The sequence below is a fragment of the Callospermophilus lateralis genome, chromosome 2, assembly GCF_048772815.1.
Source record: "Callospermophilus lateralis isolate mCalLat2 chromosome 2, mCalLat2.hap1, whole genome shotgun sequence".
Lineage (NCBI taxonomy): Eukaryota > Metazoa > Chordata > Mammalia > Rodentia > Sciuridae > Callospermophilus > Callospermophilus lateralis.
This window is the reverse complement of record NC_135306.1, coordinates 68,304,532-68,322,715: the sequence shown is the minus strand read 5'-3', so window position 1 is coordinate 68,322,715 and position 18,184 is coordinate 68,304,532. Positions and strand designations below refer to the sequence as shown.

General features: G+C 40.6%; 1 protein-coding gene across 3 annotated transcripts in view; it reads right to left on the bottom strand.

Moving 5' to 3' along the window:
* Tjp2 (tight junction protein 2) overlaps nt 1-18,184 on the bottom strand; it is a 134,969-nt gene that overhangs the window by 25,523 nt on the left and 91,262 nt on the right. For all 3 annotated transcript variants that reach the window (XM_076846044.2, XM_076846043.2, XM_076846046.2), the window contains 8 exons: nt 15,178-15,231; nt 12,705-12,829; nt 9,419-9,521; nt 7,680-8,283; nt 4,114-4,217; nt 2,323-2,476; nt 280-388; nt 51-181 (listed from right to left, as the gene is read on the bottom strand). In XM_076846044.2, coding sequence (XP_076702159.2) covers nt 51-181; nt 280-388; nt 2,323-2,476; nt 4,114-4,217; nt 7,680-8,283; nt 9,419-9,521; nt 12,705-12,829; nt 15,178-15,222 — 1,375 coding nt within the window. In that variant the 5' untranslated portion in view covers nt 15,223-15,231. The remainder of the gene's footprint in view (nt 1-50; nt 182-279; nt 389-2,322; nt 2,477-4,113; nt 4,218-7,679; nt 8,284-9,418; nt 9,522-12,704; nt 12,830-15,177; nt 15,232-18,184) is intronic.

Below are 18,184 nucleotides of genomic sequence, written 5' to 3'. Positions count from 1 at the left end.
CTGGATTCAAACCATAGGCTCCCCCAAAATGAGTGGTCTTAAAGCCTCACCTGGTTCCTCTTGGTATCTGGGTTCCTTATTGGTTTCTGTGACAACTGCAGCTGCAATGTCCCCAGAGGACTTGAATGGAGTGGGTGTGGCGCCCATTTTGGACAATCTGTTGGGCGTGTCCTCCCTTGAACTAAAGCATAGGTTATGTTAACGTCTCAGAGGTAACAGATTCACAAACATGCATGTGTGTAGCTCCCCAGTGTGCAAGGGAAATACATGTCATCTCACCTTGGCCTTTCCTTCAGCTTCTCATTGGAGGAATGATAATCATAATCAGAATACTGCTGGCGTCTCTCTTCCGGAGAAAATGATCGGTTTGACTCTATTTCTGAGATATCTGTTTAAAAAAAAAAAAAAAAGACTTTTATAGTAAAATATTTAAGATATGTATCAGAAATTATGCTATTTCCTCAGTAGGAGATATGGGAAATGCAAGAGACGCAGGAAAAAAAGAAGTTAACCTTAAGGGAAGGGCATTAAAAATTAATATAGAGGAAGTCAGATTCAGAACTGTACATTCCTCTTTTCATCCCACATTCCTTTATAACTGCTTCTGAAGGATGAAAATTCAGTTATAGTCAATTCTCAACATCTGCAGGACAACAGTTTCAGGCTCACTACAGCCAAAATCTGCAGATGCTTAAGCCCTTTATGTAAAATGGCATAGTATTTGCAAGTAACCTACACACATCTTTCTGTATACTCTAAAGATACATCTAAAGATGACTTATAATGCCTGATACAATATAAAACGCTAGGTAAATAGCAAAATAACAAGAAAAAGAGGTATTAAGCAATGAGAGATTAAATATGTGAAATGGCAAGAGGCTTTGGCAGAGTGCGCCCAAATATTACTACATTTATGTAGATTCAGCACAGTGCTCAGTATGAGACAATTCAAGTTTTGTTTCTTGGAACCTGATGGAATTGTTTTTTTCACATATATTCAATCTGTGATTGACTGAATCTGAGGATACAGAACCAAGGACCTGGAAGACCAGCTGTACTGGATTACATATTTGCTCATTCCCAAATAGATGAGTGCTTCTCAAACCTTAATGTGTATTCAGATCACCGAGGGATCTTTCTGAGGCATAGTTGTTCTGGGATAGGGCTTGAGATTCTGCAGTTTTATCAGTCTCCCAGATGACACTAATGCTGCTGAGGTGCTGGGGACCACACTCTGAGTAGCATGGTAATAAACTGCAAACTCCTAGGATACTGGGATTAATCCTCACAATCCTTTTGCTTTCCTGAACTGCACTCTTGGCAGTGACCACATGACCAGACTTTTGATATGCTGGAGATCAAATTAAGTTTTAAATTTTTAATTATTTTTTATAATATATTTTTAGTTGTCGATGGACCTTTATTTTATTCATTTATTTCTGTGTGGTGCTGAGAATTGAATTTAGTGCCTCATATGTACTAGGCAAGTGCTCTACGACTGAGCCACAACTCCAGCCCCAAGTTTTTATGTTTTAAAAAGAAATTCTTTTTTAAAAACCGAAAGCTTGTTTGAAACCTTAGAAACTTAACATTTTCTCAACTTTTCTGCACAAAAATAATAGCGAATGGTCAAGCAGGAAAGAATATGACTCCTTATGGCGTATGTATAATTCATATCAGAGAAATGAATATAACTTTTAAAAAGAGAAAAGGTGACCTGGATTGAACACCACAATATCGAGCTATCTGGACTGATTCTTTATTATAGTATGCACATCTGTTAGTTACACTCCAGATTGCCTTCTCTATTGGAAATACTAACAGCCACTTTTAAAAAAACACACAAGCAAACGCAGGAAAAGAGCAATGAGCAAATTGATACATTATACAGGTTAGTTCTCCGAACTGCTCAGACATGTATTTCTTTTCTTGAATCAGGGTGTATGTTGCCCAGGCTCCTGGGCTCAAGTGATCCTCCCACCTCACACTCCAAGGTGGCTGGGACTACAGGTGCATGCCACCTTCCCGCTAGCTTGCATTTTTTTTTTTTTTTACTAACAGGTTTTGAGTTCAGTGGTTTAATTAAGAGTCCTCTGGGAGTTTACAAGTGCACCAGAATTTCATACTGGAAACCTAATTTCAGTAGACAACTTTAATAAACAAATAACAACTGAACACTTAACTTTTGGAATTAAAGTTTGAAAGAGAACACTTCACTGGAAATTCAACTTCTGACTGGCTGGCTTTGCTAACCGGATGAGAATGCAAGTCCAATGGTCCTACTGACTTCTGGCTAAGCTCCCCCCCATCCTCTTTCCTTACCTTCTATTTCAGAGTCACTGTCATTTAGCGAGGGGATGTTGATGAGGGTCTGCTTGCTATCTCTCAACACGACGAGCTGGAGTTTTCCTCTGGACTTCTCTATCAATTTTCGTGCATCCATTAAAGACATGTTCTCAGTGACAGTTCCATTGATCTGTATTTATGAAAAATAATAATGCTATATACAATAGAATTTTAACAGCTAAGCATGCAATTTATATGTTTTCCTTCTACAAACATAAAGGCTTTGCTCAGATACTCAGACTTGGACTTAGGATCATTGAATAAAAAAACAAAATCTTTTTTTTTTTTTTTAACCTTAGGCAATGAATATTTTTGTTTATTATGTTGCAGGTATATTATGCATAAAAAAGTTAATCTGCACGTCCTGTGTAGAGAATCCATAATTCTTACTCTCCAGAATTTCACATTCCATTACAGACATAGCAAACTTAAAAACCAAAACTGTTAATAAGAAAAATGAAAATTAATCCTCTAAGAAAATAATACTTAAAAAAATTAATGCACTGGTTATACATAATAATGGGTTTGGGATTGGGGTTATGACTCAGCGGTAGAGCGCTCGTGTCTGGGTTCCATCCTCAGCACCACATAAAATAAAGTTATTAAAAAAATGGGTTCATGCTGACATATTCATAAATGCATATAACATAATTTTCTCCATTTCAATACTAGTACTATTTCCTTCCCTTCCCTCCTCCCTTCCCTGAGCCCCTTCCCCTATTCTACTGGTCTTCAACAATGCATTCCAATTTTATATATAACTATAATGCATTGAGTAAAAATAAATAAACAATAACTATCTTTTAAATTAAACGTAATCCTGAATACCTGGCTCCCAAATGCAACCATGTAAAAGCTGCAGTATACTCTGCTAATTTATTTAACTTGCAAGCTTAAGACAATTGTTTGGTTTACTACTGGAACATGTTTCCTCACTGGAGAGGTTTACGATAACTATTAAATTTAACCAGCATTCATATACTACCGCTCTCCCTTTCATCTTTCCTTATTTTAAGGAGTAAAAACCTCAACTTTAAGTCAACAGGAAAAGAGACAGTATTTTTTGAGGTTTCTTTTAAATAGTGACATTAGGGCTGGGGATGTGGCTCAAGCGGTAGCGCCCTCGCCTGGCATGCGTGCGGCCCGGGTTCGATCCTCAGCACCACATACAAACAAAGATGTTGTGCCCGCCGATAACTAAAAAATAAATATTAAAAAAAACTTTTTCTCTCTCTCTACCTCTCTATACCTCTCTCTCTCTTTAAAAAATAAAAAAAAATAAAAAGTGACATTAAAGGGGCTGGGGCTGTAGCTTAGTGGCAGAGCGCTTGCCTAGCACAGGTGAGGCATGGGTTTGATCCTCAGCACCACATAAAAATAAACAAATAAAATAAGGGCATTCTGTCTATCTACAACTAGGGGGAAATAAATAAATAAAGTAAGTAAGTAAAGTAAGTAAGTGACATTAAAGAAGTTCAAAAGAGCAATGAGCAAATGGATGCATTACATAGGTTAGTTCTCTGGTTTTTCTTCTTTTCCTTTCTTCCCCCCAGTGCTGGGGATGGGACTCAGGGCCTGGCATGTGCTCTACCGTAGTACTATACCTACAGTCCCAAGTCTGGTTTCTCTGATAAAATCATCTTGCTGTGCTGCTCTTCCTATTGATTCCCAACACAGCCAAGTTTTTCTTTATTGGCATTTGAACATGGAGTTGCATACTAGGAATGCATTTAGGAACACAGCTGTTCTCTGTCCTCATCCACCCACCTTGAGAATTATGTCCCCTTCATGAAGATTGCCATCTTTAGTTGCCAGACCTGTTCTGGTCATCTCCTTGATGAAGATCTGACTCCCCAGCCGGAGACCATACTCTAGAAACAAAAACAAAAATTCACACATATGTCAGCCTAGCTACGATTTAAAAAATTACAAAAAATTAATATCATGTGGAATGTTCTATTGTTGTGAGCCTAGATTCTTATTTAAAAAAAAAAAATCAAGGTCGTTAAAAAAAAAAGAGAGAGAGAGAGGCAGAGGAATTATTCCACATTTAAAAAGAGACATAAAAGCTGAAGGCAGTGCATGAACTCCACAGATCCTTGATCCAGCACAGGGGAGGGGATGGGTCACAATATTTTGGACTAATTCCAAAATGAGCTATATTATAATATATGATGGGCTATTAATGTTTATTTTCTTAAGTGTGACAGTGGCATTGTGATATGAGAATGTTCTTATTCTTGAGAGATTTCACCTGCTGGAATATTTACTGGTAATGAGTGAAGCTGCTTATAACTTACTTTCAAGGGGATTCAAAGAAAAAAGGGAGGAAAAGGACATAGAAAGCAAATGTAGCAAAATGTTAACAATTGGTAGAACAGGGTGAAGGCTATAGGTGTAAGCTACAAAATTAATACTTTTCCAAAAAAATGTTGGAAACAAAAAAGCAACTCAGCACATCTTAATAAGACCTTCTGCTGACAATGAGGCTGCCCCCACAAAGGAAAAAGGGGAAATACTCCCTTCTGTAACAATGTAGCCGATACAGGGTCAGGCGCTGAAAGTTCAGTGTGCGAAGAAAAGCAGTAAGACAGGCAAGGCAATTCTGAAAGAATTCAACTAAAGCCAGCAGAGCTCTGGGTGTTCATGCACTTGGCATTACCATCAAATGAAAATAACACATTAACTAAGGATGTGTATTTTTAAATATTTTAAATGTTCTTCAAACTATTCTGATTTTCCTTATTAAACCTGTAAAAACATGCATTTTAAGGATGAATTTTGGTTACTTTAAGAAGCTATCACAATCTAGAAGTCTGAAAACAAATACATTATTTTTTTTTAAATTATCACCACTGATAAAATCTTATTATAATAACAGTAACTTTCTCTAATTCAGGAAAGTTATGAAGTAAATTTAAAAATTAAGTTTTTGATGGTTTACAGTAAACCTGAATCCCTCACATACACAAGGAGCTGATAAGAATACCAAACAGGAAAGGTGAGGACTCCTCTACCTTCATGGGTGATGACCCTCTACTGGTCAAACAGTATCGCAGCCCCGGACACAAGGCTGACAAGTCTGACTGAATAATTTCTTTCTTATATATCAATACCCCCTCTATCCTCTTAAAAATTGCACTTCTGTTATACCTTTGCAAATAGATTTGTTAATGTATGTGTGGGCATTTCTTAAATGAAGAAATCAGCTGACCAGCTTCTAAGACCTTGATAGGCAAGGTGATACGGTGCCCAATGAAATGAGCCTATGAATTAATGGTATTTTTCCTTAATCAAATGTATGTCTGACCTATTGTTGAACTTCTTATGCACACTATTCTTATGCACACTAGACAGTGAAAGCTAAGTTATTACATAATCTTAGCAAAGGAAGAAAAAAATTCTTTTAAAGTGGAGGGCTGAGGCTGTAGTTCAGTAGGAGAGCACTTTCCTAGCACATGTGAGGCCCTGGGTCCAGTCCCCAGCAAATGCTCCCCCCACAAAACACACACACACACACACACACACACACACAGAGAGAGAGAGAGAGAGAGAGAGAGAGAGAGAGAAGTGGAATTGTTTATATAGTGATTTCCTGATTTGGGGAACAAAATGGCCAAGAAAGAGCAAAACACTGTATGAACACAGAGGCATAATCCCCTTTTTTCCCCTTGATTTACTAAGACTGGTCATGATGGGGGCAGTCTCTTAGGATAATGTGTTTCTAAATTGTGGGGTTTGAGATCAACTTAGAGGGCTGCAACCAGTATTTTAAAAATTTAATGTAATGGAATTCTCAGGTACACCACACTGAAAACGTAATGTTCCACCAAACTTCTGTTAAAGTTTTTGACATGGAGGTGCTTCTATGATTGTTTACAAGACATAGTTATTTTCATGACAGGAGCTAGGGAAAGAGGGAAGAAGGTGGAGGAAGAGCAAAAGGAGAAAGAAAGGAGAAGTTTGAAAAGCAGTGCATTCAGGAACTTAAGATCCTGGGTGCATGCCCCAAAGCATAGGGTCAGACTCTTAAAGAGGTGTCTCTTATCATATTCTCACTCTCAAAACTTCTCTACATCCCATCTGTCAATCTAGATACAGGGTGGTTCTTATTCTGCTTGAGGGTTCTTGAATGATCACCTCCTCACAAGAGTTATAAAAATTCTGTGAAATCATTATACCCAAGATGCACCTTCCTCAGGATGATGTGTTCTCAGCTTTCAGCTTTATTTTCTTACCCTGAACCCCACTCAGCCCATCACATTATTCTTCAGTTATTTCAATAGGCACCTGGTTATATGACTCAACCCTTTATGAAAAATTAAGAGAAAACAAGCCCTCTCATCTGGCAGGCTATTTAATGCAAATCCCCAAACTGAAAAGCAAGAGGCCTTTCACTTTCACTCTGCATGGGGGTGGGGGCACTTTTCATCTTTTTTTTCTCTAGAAATAACCATTGGAGAGCAAAAGGAGATAAGATATATTAGAAGAAATTTTAAGTCAGAAGACAAGTACTGATGCTAGGACTAGCTCAACAATGGGCTCTCAAGCCCTGTTCACTCCCGTACTGATCTCCTATCAGCTACTCCCAAGGGATGGAGTTTGAGTTCTAGCTCCATCATCTACATACTGGCTTCAAGATGGGCAAGTTGCTTCCCCATCTGAGTCTCAGAATCTTCACCTATGAACTCCAGGCGTTAACTGCTTCTCTAGCTGCAATATAGAGTTTTGATGCCTCTTGGATGTGATGATATGGGTGTGGCAGAGACCACCTCCACCACAGATCTACCCAAACACCTCCCTGTATCATGGTATTCCTGACCTACAGCACTAGAATAAAACCTCCTTCCACACAGGGTTCTTATAAGGATTAAATAAGAGAATATTTATCCAGCATAGCTCCTGGCATAGAACAGAAAATCAAGAAGCACTGGAGTATTGTCTTCTCTCTTGGTATCTCTAGCTTGAGAAGCCCACTACCTGCAGGCCCCAGGGCCACTCCGTGTTTCTGATTCCATGGGGCTGGGGTGAGACCTAAGAATCTGCATTGTAACAAGTGTCCAGGTGATATGCTACTTAGAGAACCACTGGCCTGGTAATGCAAAGCCAAAGTTGGAGAGCCTGGTTTTGCCATAGTGAAACTATTACACGGGGCAATGTACTCTTCTATGCCTGTCTCTTTGTCTACAAAATAATGGTGCTCCCTCAGGGTGCAGTTTGTAAGAATTAAATGAGCCAACAGGTGACCAGCACTGAGGTCAAAGCTGGGCACCTAGGAGGTGCCATGGAAGAGCTGGTTATAACTAGTAGCACAGTGCTTGTTTTCGACCTACCTTCGTTCGGTTTGCTTTTCATAAGAAGGACCCCAATGGGCCTGTCCGAGTCTGACTGGCCGGTGTGCTCTGGCCGAGCCCTGGGCTGGGGGCTGGGGCTGCGGGAATGCAGGTGCTCTCGGCTCCTGGCGCCCTGGTAGCGGGCATCGGGCTGCGCCCTGCGGCGGTGCTCGGTGGGAGGGCTGTAGGTGCGATCTTCGGGCTCGTAGGCCTGGTGATAGGCCCGCTCGTAGTCCCGGTCAATGCTCCGGCCACCGCTGCGGTCCCGGGGTGGTCCAAAGCCGTGGTCCAGGCCGCGCTCCAGGCTCCGGCCACGACTGCGGTCTCGGGCGCGTCCATAGTCCTGGTCCAGGCCGCGCTCCAGGCTCCGGCCGCGGCTGCGGTCCCGCTCCCGGCTGTGTGCCCGCTGGTAGGGACGGCCCCTTTCGTCCTCCCAGCTGTGGCTCAGCCTGTCGTGGCTGCTATGCCGGCTCCTCTCGCTGTACCCGCTGCGGAAACTTCCACCATCAAAGTCGTCCATCGCCTCAAAAGCCCGGTCATCCTGACTGAGGGGTGGGCTGCCCTGCAGCGGCGCCACCTGCACCTTCCGGGGCCTCTTGACTACCTGTCAACAAGACAGACACTGTTGGATGCAGGACAGCCGCAATTCAACACAGAGAAGGAGGTGGTCAGGGTGCTGGTTCTAGTTTCAATAAAACGGGTCCCTCTTCATCCACAGCATCAGAAAATGAAGAAAAACAAAGCCCCCCCCCCCCCCAGCAAACAAACAAACAAAAACAACCCTCGGTCTCTTAAACAAACAGCTATGACCCTGTCTTGGGTTTTTCATCAGGAACCAGGGTCAGGGAGTTAAAATAAGACAACAACTGTGAAGGCTCTGCATTCCCTGCCTCAAATGGAGAACAATTTTTTGCTCCTGATGGACCTGCTTCCATCAAGAGCAAAAAAGCCTCAGAGGCCAGAACTCTCTACATTATGAAGATTCAGAAAGAGGGACATTCTATATGCAACTGCCTAGACTCTTCCAAAATTTAATACCACTAAAAAGAAGGGGTGCCAGGCACATGCTTATAATCCCAGTGACTCATGAGGCTGAGGCAAGAGGATAACAACTTTGTGACCAGCCTGGGCAACTTAGAGAGATCCTGTCTCAAAATCAAAAATAAAAAGGGCTGGAATTATAGCTCAATGGAAGTTCAATTCCCAGTAAACCCCATCCCCCCCCCCACACACACACACACACAGTGAAAGGAGGGAGAGAGGCAAGGGAAAAAAGGTACCCTTCTAGATTAAAAGAGAGTAAAGAAATAATTAGATGATTAAACATGGATCCTGGAAGAAGAAAAGACTATTAAAGACATCCCGAGATATGCACTGAATATCAGGTCATACTGCAGAAATACAAATTGTCTGAACTATGTTAATAGCATTATGGTACTTAGAAGAATGTCCTTATTCTTAGATTCCTGCTGAAGTAAGAACTGTCATGACATCGTGATGCTGCCTGGATAGGAGAACTGCTGGCCTTAGAAGAAGGATGAGGAAAAGGCCGGGAGGATGGCTTATGCACATCTTCACATCACCCATAACATCACCCTCCAAAAGCACTAAGGACACAAGAAGCTAGTGGGCTCTAGGTTACGTAATTCTGTCAAATGCTCAGAAGCAAGCGGTAATTTTCTTCTGGGCATAAAAACAAAATGCTCTTGAGGCAAGTCGAAAACCAAGCCAGTACTTACAATGGCAGCAATCTTCCCACTTTTTCTCAGCTGCTGAACTGCAAATGAATGGAGCACATCCTCCATGGGGGTGCCATTAACCATGACCACCCTGTCATTTTCTCTGTAAATGAGAAATAAAAACAGGTTATGAAAAACTCCCATCTACTCGATGGAAATCATTTATTTAGATAGAATATAAGTAGCAAATTGACCCAAGATGCTTATTAAAGGGCTCCCAAAGATCAGTCAACTTGGTCAGAATTTGTCTGAGGAAAGAAATTGAGCCACAGAGCTCAATTATTTTTCCCAAAATGTTAAGATTTTATTTACAAAGCTTTTTTTGTTGTACAGAAAGTAAAAATGCTGTTACAATCTCAGTGTGACTGGTAGCCATGGACAGTTGACTCACCAATCACAACTATCCATGCTACAGCAAGAGTCTTACACAAAAAACCTAACAATGCTTACAATTTTGTTGGGGCAAAGTCCCCAAGCTTGGTGGTGGATTACCAAGAGGAACTAAAAGGAGGAAGGCGGAATGTCACAGGAACTATTCTTTGGCTCTTTGGGTGGGTGGATGTCCTAGGATTTGTATCACAGCTCCTTTTTTTTTTTTTTCTTTTTTAAACAACTATCAAATCCATGAGCAGTCCAACCAATACTGAACAGTTCTGTTTTGCAGTGTATCTGGGGTCTTAATCATCTTCTCCTTCATCATCTGTTTCTCTCTTCCTCTTTTCACCTTTCCCGATTTCTTCCTCCTCTTCATCCTCATCCTCATTGTCTTCATCTTCATCTACTTCTCCATCTACATCTTCTTCTTCATCTTCATCTTCTTCATCAAACTCTTCCTCCTCACCATCCTCATCGTCCTCATCCTCCTCTTCTTCATCCACACCATCCACCTCTGCATCTGAGTCAGGGGCTTCCCCACCTTCTCCATCATAGCCGTCCAGGTAGTCAGCTGGGCCAGGAGCCTGAACACACTCTAATCATTCAGATCAGTGACTTCACAGTTCAACAGATCCAGGCTCTTCAGACAATCCAACTTCTTCTAAGGTTCCAAGGTGCTGATGTCTTTCAGTTTATTTCCACTTCAGTTTAGATGGGTGAGATTTGGAAGTTTTTCTGCTAAACATATCCAGACCTCCATAGATTCTACTCTCACTGAGCTCAAGCTTTTTCAATTTAGGGAGCTTGGGGAAATTTGAAACTGAAATCAAGCCTACATTTATTAAACTGAGGAACTCCAAGTTCACAAATTCAGCAGTTAAGCCCTCAATTTTTCCATCATTTGATTTGCAATTGTCCAAGACAAGTTCTCCAACCTTTTACTTTCCAACAAATAGTCACAGGGCTCTGGCCTATTTTGGGCAAGACCTAAGGAGCTGCTGGGGTCCTGTTCCTCAGCTCCAGGTGGATCCTCCTCTTCATGTCCATGTTTCCCTCCTCCCTGCTCTTCAAACTTAACTTTCCGCGGCGGGGCGGAGAGGGGAGAGGCGTCCCAGCCTGCGCGGCAAGGGCCGTCGGAGGGTCTGCTGGCGGCAGCGGAGCAGCGCGGTCCCGTGTGACGGGCGAGCAGAGGCCCCACCCCACCCCAGCCAAGTTACTCGGGAGCGGAGAGAAACCATGGAGGGAAAAGGGGGCTGGAGCGCAGCGTTGGCCTCACTGCCACCGCCCCCCACAGAGCTCGATTTTGAGTGTCTACTGAAACCACTTAGGAAGACAGAGGGCTGCCCCCAGACGACTGGGCCACTCCAGCAGCACCTAGTAACGGTGAGATCTGTACTCAAAGAAATTTCTGTATCTGTCTTCTGTTAGTGAGGTGCATGGAGGGCTTCAGAAGAATCTACAAACACTCTCCCAAAATAAGTATATACCCATTTGTGCTTGTTTGGAGGGAAGCAGGTCAAGAGCCTACATCAGATTCCTAAAGAAATTTTAAAGGTTGGGGATATAGTTCAGTGGTAGAGCACGCAAACAAGCCCCAAGTTCAACCCCAGCACAGCCAAAAAAAAAAAAAAAAAAGAAAAAAAAGAAATTTTAATACAGAATTGTATTCCTTTAACTGACCCAAAAAAATATTTCAAAATTTCACATTGCTCATATCAAAGACTACAAACTTTGAAGGACCATATGGACTTTAAACAGAACCTCAATGTTTGACCTACCTGGCCAACGCAGCCACCTAGCTAACTTTAGATTCTGTCCTGAGAAGTTATCCGGAGAGAATTCAGACATGCATCTTTTAAATTGGCATTATCTCTTCAGGCCACAAGGCTGGCAAACTTGTGCTTTATTGCAGTATCTTTTCCCAATTTCTGCATCCCTCTTATAAATAAAGGTCATTATTTAACCAAAGTCTACTCAGTAATTTCTTTTTCTTTTTCTTTTGGATAGTACTGGAGATTAAACCCAGGGGACCAAATGCAGGGCCTCAGGCTAGCAATGTAGCCCAGTGGTGGAATGCTTGCCTAACATGTACCAGGCCCTGGGTTCAACACCAGGACTGCAAAAAGAAAGCCAAAATCAAAACAAAAACAAAAACGAGGAACTCACACATTAGGCATAAGCTCAACCACTGAGCTATCACCCCAGCCATCCTGATTAAAAACTTTATTTTTTTTTAAATGTTTATTCTTAAGTTTTAGGTGGACTCAATATCTTTATTTTACATTTATATGGTGCTGAGGATCGAACCCAGTGCCTTGTGCATGCTAGGTGAGCACTCGACCACTGAGCCACAACCCCAGCCCCATGATTAAAAATTTAAAAAAAATATTTTTAGCTGTAGATGGACACAATACTTTTATTTTATTTATTTGTTTTTATGTGGTGCTGAAGATCGAACTCAGTACCTCACACATGCTAGGCAAGTGCTCTACCACTGAGCTACAACCCCAGCACTCATTAAAAAATTTAAACAATATAAAATAAAATCAATGTAAACAGTCTGTGATAGGTATTAACAGTGTGGTGGGGAGAAGCATGCCAACTTTAGGCTCCATGTTCAGAAATGATTCCTAAACCGAGAAGTGATGTTTGCAACTACCATCTTAAAGGGTAAAAAATAACTGCCCTCCTCTCCACAGAGTTTAAATGTCCCCCAACGTTTTGGGGACTGTTAAAACATGGTGTGCTAGTTATGACCTCGATTACTGCTTGAAGACTTTCAAATGTTATATAAAACTGTTTTGGTTTTTTCCTAAGAAGTGCACACCAACCAAAGTACCCTGTCTAGTGACAACTGGTACAGTTGGCAGGAACCAGGGGTGGGGTGGGGGGGTGGGGGGAGGAGACTCACTGAAGCAGGCCATCAGCTGGTCCTCCCGGGAGCACATCAGAAATGACTATGGATGTTTCTCCATTTTCAAAGTGGGGGTTGTCTCTGCCTCCAGATACTGCAATTCCAAATCCTCTTTTGGAATCCTGTTCATTAGGGTTAGGAGAAAAATGTTAAAATCCTTCCACAAGTGGCTTTCGGGATTTATTACAAGTGCTTAATAAAATAAAGGTCAAATCAATGACCAGAGATAGCTCAGGAACAGATGGGCTTACAGAAATAAATAAAAAAACAAAATAAAGTGTCATTGTAGTAATCGGACAGGTTTATAAAGGGAAATTCCTTATCTAAAAGAAACAGCCTTGTGAAAAATGTAAAAAATGGATATGTACAGACTGGAGTTATCCCGAGAAGCTGGCAGGAGAAAGAAATAATGTCTTCTGTCCACATGGGTGTGTGCTGTTCAAAGCACCAATCACACCTGCTTGCATCATGCTGGCCCAAGCTGGCACAATTCAACTTCAGTAAAAGCTGAGTTTGTGCATATTTTTTTTTTTTAATTTTTTTAAAGTCTGGGACTAAACCCCCAGGTGCTCTACCACTGAACCATATCCACCCCTAGCCCTTTTTATTTTTATTCTGCAATCCTTCTGCCTCAGCCTCCTAAGTTTCTGGGATTATAGGTATGCACCATTACACTTGACTCTAAAACTGCATTTTCGAAAAGTATATCTTTAACTCCAAGTTAAATGGGCTGCTGGTTTCATTTTTAATATAGGGTGAAAAGTACATGTATTTAAAGATCAAATCCAAAAATAAAATTAGTATTGAGATCTTATAAGTGAGCAAAGCATTAAACTTTTTTCCTACATGCCCAGAAGAATGGAAATTAATATATATCCAAGGGTAGTCCAGCAATGCACAATGAATCCAGGTAAAAAAATAATCCTAACTCTTTTCAGTGTTAAAAAAGCTAAGCCCAGTTTCTAAACATAAGAGGTGGCAGTATAATTCTAAATCTGGGTTAGTGATTTAAAAAAAAAAAAAATCTAATCAGAGAATAAAAGAAAATCTCTAGCCCCAAGGAAAAGTTCTGGTTTGGGGCCCACTATGCTGACATTTCAAACCCCAAACAGGCTGGGTCATTGTCTATTAAACATATGGCTATGAATCTGGCAGCATCAGACACCTGGTTTTAGATAGAGGCAGTACCATCCTCTATACCGATCCTAAAAAGTTCCTCACTTCAGCTAATTTGGGGGCCTACAACTCAAAAGCCACATGAAATTCTAGTAGAATGGGCACAGAAAAGAACCAAGATGACTAAAACTGAAAATAAAGACCTGGGTGGGCAAAGTTCTCCAACTAAAGAATCTGCAATGACTGATACAGAAGTTTGGGGACCCGGGCACTGACCCACTGACAACTTTTTCTACCTGGATTCTCACTGAACATTTAATGTGGGAATGAAATTTTCACAGAAGACAGGGCTGGAGGCTCAGGGTGGTGCTAAGGGTCAAAGGAAATCTTTAACTTTGAGGAATTCCCAGTCCCCTCTAGGAGGTGACAGAGGGAAGAGTCCTGTGGGGAAGAAGATCACTGCTGGGCTCAGTGGTGCTGACAGGAAGGCAGCTGGATGGAATGAGAACCAGGGATGGTGGGCTGGGGATGCGGGCCAGCCACTGCCTACCAGGTGTGAGGCCTTGGGTTTGAGTCCCAGCAGTTCAATAACATAAATAAGTAAAAAATAATTGAGGATCACACAGGTAGTTCTAGACCAGCTCAGCCTCACACAAAAGATTTAAAGACTCTTGGTTGCTATGCTTGGCTAGAGCAGGGCTAACACCTATTATGTCTACCTAAAACTTGGCTATCAAATAAAAAGGGAGCTAACATGTGCGTACGGAGTGCCAATCTCCATGGATTGGAAGCTCTATGAATCCCCTCATTCAATAAAGAAGGGTAATACCTGTGAGATGACTTTAAAAGTAAGTAAAATATACTAATATATGGAATTAATTCTTTCAATACCATGGGGAGGTGGGTTTTTAACTTGATTAACTCAACCATTCTTATCACAATCAGAGAGCAAGAGGAGAAGAACCCATAACCTGATTCCTAAGTCAACCTTTTCTAATTTAGACTGTGTTTAAAACTCACTTGACAGTTATAAGGTTTATGGATTATAGTGAAAAATATCCACCCTCAAACAGTACATAGGTTATTTTCATTCTTCCCTTACTTTTCTCTTTGTTTCATAACCGGCACTGTCTAGAAATAAGCGATAGCACTCAATATTCTACGAAAGGTTCCACAGTGTACAGAACTTAACCATAAAACCTAACAGCAGGCAAATCTTTGTTATCGCTGTGGTTACTGCCAGCTAGTACAGATGATGCATGATCTATCTCAAGAACGGAAACACAAGTGGGTGGACAAAAATAAATAAGATCAAGACCTTGACTGTATAACACAGGACATGTGCAGAACTCACCTTCTGTAGGGTCACAGTGTACTGTTCCCATATCAGCTCCTCCATGCCTGGGGCCTGTTTTAAAATAAGCAAAAACAACTTGATTAAAGCTGCAAATCTCTCAGTGCCAGAAATAAAACTGTAACTGTAATTCAGGATGTCTCAATTTAAAGTCCAACTCCCAATTTCTATGTATCAGAAAGTCAAAATGTGCTCAGAATGTCATGCTACCTATTTTCATACTCTCTTTCCATGAAATGGTTTCCTTAATACAGTACTAGAAAAATTAGAGAAATACACAGTGAGAGCCCCTAAAAAAAAAAAAAAAAAAGGATAAAATGTTAAGGGCTGAGCCCTTTTATCATTCACCACTCACACTGTCAACATAAAAACCTTAAAAAAAAAAAGTAATTAAACTATGACAGTGGCCCACCTCCATAATCCTAGCTACTCAGGAATATCTCAAATTCGAGGCCAACCTGGGCAAATTTAGCAAGACCTTGCCTTGGGGAAAAAGAAAAAACAAACAAAAAGTTTTCAAAAGATTTTCCCATTTTTTAAAGCATTCTCGAACCAACTTCCCTCAAAGGTAAAGTCAGGCAAATTTTCTGCATATTTAAGTCAAAAAAAATTCTCGACCTTATTGACAAGGGTTCCTTATAGGTCATCTGTGGGATCTTTTGGCTTTTTCTGTATCAGTGACACTGGATGCAAAATGGCAATGCCTGTATAAATAGGGCATAGGGGCTTCCATTTCAAACATTATTCCAAATAGATGTCTAGAAGACCTTAAAAATAATGGTGTCATTTTAAGAACAATAATATTCCATTATGTCCAGGCTGCCTTTGAGAAGGACAGAAATGCCAAGAAAGCTGAATGCTAGGATAAGATAGCACAGAAGCAGGAATTTAAACAAGAGGGTGTAGAAAAAGGGTGGGAGATAAGATCAGATATATTGGGGGGAGGTGGGGGACAGGGGACAGGTCCATGCAAATGGAGCACTAAAAATATCTCCTGGAGAATTCCTATCAACAGACCTATATTCAGGTTTGAAACTCAGAGTCATATTATGGAGGTGACCATACCGCCCCAAGAAATGTGCCCAACCAAAGTGGTTCTGCATTGGTAGTTCTACCAATTTTCTTGTGCTAGGCAAATCCTCTCCAAGGAACACTTTTGTTAAACACAGGCTTTGAAGAATCCCTCAAATAAGTATCTAAGGAACATGAGCTCACAATTTAAATGCACACACACACATAAACTGAAGAATCAAAGACTGTAAATATTGGAAACGTCCCTCACAGATCAAAAAAGTGTATATAATATGGATCACATGTTTTAGAATTCGAAAGGGTGGGAAGTATGCATGAGAAGTTAAGAGTAACAGGTTCTAGGAGGAGATAAGAGTAAAGGAGAAATCCAGTATCCAAGGAGGTGATGCCTTCTCCTGGACTGAAGGTTTCTTCTCTTCAGGGAGTTTCAATACATCATAAGCAAGTTAAATTAAAAAATTTAAGGAAGAAAAAAGAAGGAAGAGAACCACACTTAAATGCATTGCGGTCTCATTGCGTTTAAGGACAAATATACCTTGAGAGGAGCTCAGCAGAAGAAAGATCATAAAAGAAAAACAAAAGGACAGACAACTTCTCAACAGCAATAATGGAAGAAGACAATAATGAAAGACAGTAGAATAGCATCTTTAATACAGTATCTGTCAATTTAAAAGATAGAAAAGACTTTAAAAAAAAAAAAAAAGGTCAGATTATTACCAGAGACCAGAAATAAAATAATTGTCAAAGGAAAAATTTAAGAAAGGAAAATAACCAGGCATGGTGGCGCACACCTGTAATCCCAGTAACTTGGGAGGCTGCAGCAGGAGGACTGTGAGTTGGAGGCCAGCCTCAGCCTCTTAGTGAGACCCTCAGCAATTTAGCGAGACCCTGTCTCAAAATAAAAAATAAAAAGGGTTGGGGATGGAACTCAGTGGTTAAGCATCCCTGGGTTCAATCTCTAGTACCAAAAAAAAAAAAAAAAGGAAAATAATGCCACAAGGAAAACCTAAAATGCAAGGGGTGCAAGTGAACCTGCATGCACGGTGACTATAGGAAGTTACAGTCACAGTGTGTGATTTGTGAAAGTTAAGAAAAATAAGGCAGAACCAGAGCACTGGGCAAGAATGTGTAAACCAAGAGGAGCAGGTCGTGACGAAATTATTCTCACTTACTCGGGTGCAGTGTAAAGCTACTGATTGATTTTTGAACTTCATCAAGTTAAATTTTCTAGGGTAACCTCTATGAGAATAATTAGAGTACGTAACTTCCAAAATAACAGAGGGGAAATTAAATGAAAAAACAACACTTAAAAAGAAAGCAAAGAAGGACAAGAGGGGGAATGGTGAAAAATCATGGCAAATATAAAACTCCAACTCCAACTGCAGAAAGGAATAAAGGAGAATATACACAATCACAGTAAGTATACAAAAAAGCAGGTTGTCAGATGGATTAAAGTCAAGAAGAGCCAGATATAGGGTTTTTGATAGACACAGGACACACAGTAATCTCATCACATGAATTTAAAAAGTCTTGCTGAATTTATATACAAATTAAAATAATTTATGAAGAAGTATCTGGTTCCACATTTAGAACAAATTCTTAAAATCAAATGGGCCAATCCTGCACTGATACTAACAGGAAAGAGATGGTCAAGAGTTCAAACATAGCCAGATAATATGCTTTTTATTCCCCCAGTTAACGAACTAACTACAAGAGGCATTACATCAACTAATATATTTGAGCAGATAATTTATTCCCCTTGGTAGGTTAGGAAAAGGCAATTTTGTTTGCACAGAAGAAAAGTAAACTAGCCTCCACCTGAGTGATTGCAACGGATTACTCATATTGAGAGGAATTTATAATCCTCTCTTTCCTCCTCCTCTAAGTACTCACTTCTAGGACATTCTCAGGGCTAATACCATCTGGCTCCAAGATAAGAATTCTCAGAGATTAAAAAATATAATCAAATCACCTC